General features: G+C 43.0%; 1 protein-coding gene across 1 annotated transcript in view; it reads left to right on the forward strand.

Annotated features, from left to right (window-relative positions):
• The first annotated feature begins 244 nt into the window (after positions 1-244).
• LOC102814746 (adenylate kinase isoenzyme 6-like) overlaps positions 245-3925 on the forward strand; it is a 20538-nt gene continuing 16857 nt past the window's right edge. The window contains exons 1-2 of the mRNA XM_006870966.1: positions 245-349; positions 2549-2641. Of these exons, the coding sequence (XP_006871028.1) occupies positions 322-349; positions 2549-2641 (121 nt within the window). The 5' untranslated portion in view covers positions 245-321. The remainder of the gene's footprint in view (positions 350-2548; positions 2642-3925) is intronic.

Consider the following 3925-nt stretch of genomic DNA (forward strand, 5'->3'; position numbering starts at 1 on the left):
AGGACGGCGCTTCCGCGACGCGGGCCGAAAGGCGGGGCCCGCCAAAGGAGCGAATGACTTAGACATCCCGCGAATTGCCTGACCCGAATTGCGAACTCGAACTATGCCCCTGTCTCGGACTGGGAGATGGAAGCGTATTATATAGAGAACGCCAGGTAGCCAATGGTCAGCGGCCAGGCCGCAGAGGTGGTTAGGTGTGCGGTGCAGGGGCTCAAGGACCCCAAGGCAGCTGGCGTTTGCCGCTGCCCGCCCCTTCCGGCTTCTCACGGTGGGACGTGAGGTGCTCAAGTAGGGGCGGTCGGAGCAGGAGCTGTGAGGACCATGTTGCAGCCGAACATCTTACTTACGGGTCAGGGCGCGCGGCCGGGGTGCTGGACGGGGGGCCTCGGGCTTCGAAGTTGGGTCTCAGTGTTTTTGTTTCGGGTCTAATCGAGGACCGCGTGGCGTGGCGTGGCAGTTGTCAGGGCCTGCGGATTGGTCCCTCGCGAGCGTTGGGGGGGAGGGGACGCAGAACGTTTATTCCGTTGGTCAGACCCAGCTCGGTGCGGTGGGAGAGGTAGACAAATACAGCATCCCTTTCTGGGGCTAACTACTTAAATCTTTCTGAGTCTGTTTTGTTTTTGTAAAATGAATTGTTCATTGTTGTTTTGACCGGGTTGTGGGATTTTAGCGAGACGGCATAGGCAGTGTTTGGCTCTAAGATTTGTTAACGGTGGATCGCCTCAGGCCTTGCTGGTCCGCCTTTCATTTTACATTTGCATCTCAAAAGCGCCTCTCAAATAAGATTTCGGTAATCAATCCTGGGGTGTGGCGCTGCGGGAAAATGCGCTGGACCACAAGATTGGCGGTTCAAACCCATCAGCCACTCCTCGGGGATAAAACTCTTTACAGGGTCGCTATGAGTCTGAACCGACTTGACGGCACTTAATAGCAACAGCAATGGGTTCTGGTGTATATGGTGTCATTTTGTTGAGTTAGCACGAGGGCCTTAGTTTCTTTTAAGAAGAAAACGTATTTATTGAGTTTCGTGTCGTTTCCGTGCTCTTGAGGAGTCATAATCAAGTCGTGTTACATGAGAGGGAAATTAAAATGCTTCTTGAAGACGCTAAAGAATATTACTGCCAGCCATTTTGCGCCGGAAGTGTAAACAATTGTAGCAACGAACGGCATCACCAGAGCTCGGTGCCTTCATGCGATCATTTCTGGACAGCGAACTACACAAAGTCCGCGGTTCGAGCCCGCCAGCTGCTCTGCGGGAGAAACAGGCTTTCTTTCTGCCCCCGCGAGGATTTTAAAAAGGCACCTCTCGACTTCACTTAACAGCAACAGAGGCATCACAGTACAGCCCCATCAGGGGAGAAACTAAGGGGTGTAGATGATCCTGCAGCGGGTGGAAAACGTGGCGAGGTTGTGCGAGGGAACGAAGTACGGGAGTTTGGTCAGTTAGCGAAACACAGTGGTTGGCAGGGAGCAAGCCTTTAGGGTGCTGCACACACATCACTCAATAAATTGTTTAGTCTTTCAAATTCCTTAAAGAGAAGATTTGTCAACATGTGATTTGTTTGAATAAAAGTATCTAAAAGTAAATTCTAAAATACTACCATATTGTCAAAATTCTAAATGTGAGCATTTTCTTGAAAACATGGTAATACCTGGGTTAAGTGCCGTCGAATTGGTTCCAACCCATAGCGACCCTATATGGGGTTTCAGAGGAGCAGCTGGTGAACTTGAACTGCCGGCTTTGCAGTCTGGTGCATTAACCCACAGTGCCACATTTTATTTTCCTGTATATGACTTGATTATCCCTGTTAACTTTAATTAATGCATATGTTTTATCATTTTAGCGATATTAAACTTGATAGCATTTGATTTATTTTGAAATTCAGTATAATGGAAACTTAGTATTATTACCTTTTATGTAAAAAAAAAAAAAATCAAGTAATGTACCATACATAAATTTATAGTGGTTACTTCTAGGGAAAGATAGAAGGGGATCATAGTGGCATGAGACATGGCCATCATGCTGCATTGTTTCTTTCTTTTTGATTAAATAAGTAATGGTGATTGATTTAAGATTGTTTTAAAATGGGGCATTTCATGTTGTTATGTGCCATGGAGTTGGTTCCCACTCCTAGCCACGCTGTACAGGGTTTCTGAGGCTATAAATCTTTACAGGAGAAGAAAGCCTCATCTTTCTCCAGCAGAACAGCTGGTAGTGTCAAACTACTGATCCTGAGGTTAGCAGCCCGATTTGTAACCACTACACTATCAGAGCGCCTTCAGCTCATGTTAGTGGCTGGCATATTCTGTGAATCGGTATCAGAAATCATCTGAGCTCTCACTTCTAGATAATTGGATATAGTTGATTAGATGGTGATTTTGGCATCCCCAGAGTTTGGGAAATTTTGGTTCAGTCATACTACATATTTATCTATGATGGCTAATTAGGAAATTTTTCATTTTATCAATCTCAAAGGCAGGTCGATGGCGGATGTCTAATAAGTAATATTTCACATAAACTTTTTTTTCTCTGTGACATTCCTTACAGGTACACCAGGGGTTGGAAAAACCACACTAGGCAAAGAACTTGCATCAAGATCAGGACTGAAATACATTAATGTGGGTGATTTAGCTAAAGAAGGTAAGGATTCTTTAGTGTTAGATTTGTTTTTTGCTTTTATTTATAAAGTCAGATATTGAAAATCTACTTTATGACTTGCTAGAACTAACCCACACCAAACCCAGTCGTCTAGTCGGTTTAGACTCAGTGACCCTATAGGACTGAGTAGCATTCCCTAGAGTTTCTAAAACTCAGTCTTTATGGAAGCAGACTGTCTTATCTTTCTATTGAGGAGTAGCTAGTAGATTTGAACTTCTCACCTTGTATCTAGCAGTATCACCAAAGCTCATTTGCTAAGAATTATAAGTATTCTTAGGTCCGGACCTAAGTGTTGTGAGACAGTACAAAAAACAAAAAAACTGTTAAGGATTTTATGCTCTCTGGGGAATCCCCAGAAATAGGAAATACTGTGCTCAGTAGTTATGTCCTGGTTATTTTGATCATTTCCCCTAGCCCTAACCTCCCCCAAAATTGAAAGCCTTTAATTATACTTAGGATAGAGGAAAGTGGGAAGAATGTTTTGAGTTGGGTAAATACTCAGCTACTGGTAGTACTAAACATAGATAAGAACAATAAAACATTGATCTCACTAGAAGGACAGATTGTGGTTTGGTTCAAGGTAGGCAGTTCAAAACCACCAGCCACTCCTCAGAAACCCATTATTGTTCAGTACTGTTGAGTTGATTTCAACTCATAGTGACCTTACATAAGGTTTCTGAGGAGCCAATTTGGGGTTTGAACCAGCAATCTATGGTTAACTGTCTAGTGCTTATCCTACAGCATCACACCAGGATTCCAGAAAACCCTGTAGAGGGTCACTATGAGTCAGAACTGACTTGACTACATTTAACAACAGGCAGTGAGGCATTAGTTTTGTGGTGTTTTCTATAATTAGTTGGGTAGTTGCATGTAGGATGCATATGTTCTGAGTGAAATGTGTTTATGCTTAATTTTACCTTTTTTCCCAGTCTTTTATTTATCACTTGTTTTCTTCAAATTTGCATATTTTACAATGATTTTTACAGGGTAGGAATTCAATAAATAAGGGAATTTGAAGTGTGCCTATTAAAATTAGATTTCTATTCAGTAAATTTTTTTTTCTGGCAGGTGCTACTAAAGTAACGATTTCAGGTTTAATCTAATGTACATATTTCTTTCAAATGGTCTAAAGTCTGATCACCGGATATCATGGAGTCTGGCAAGATGACTTCTCCCAAGAGCATGCCGAAAGACGCACAGATGATGGCACAAATCCTGAAGGATATGGGGATTACAGAATATGAGCCAAGAGTTATAAATCAGATG

Source organism: Chrysochloris asiatica, unplaced genomic scaffold, assembly GCF_000296735.1.
Source record: "Chrysochloris asiatica unplaced genomic scaffold, ChrAsi1.0 scaffold00157, whole genome shotgun sequence".
In the NCBI taxonomy this organism is placed as follows: domain Eukaryota; kingdom Metazoa; phylum Chordata; class Mammalia; order Afrosoricida; family Chrysochloridae; genus Chrysochloris; species Chrysochloris asiatica.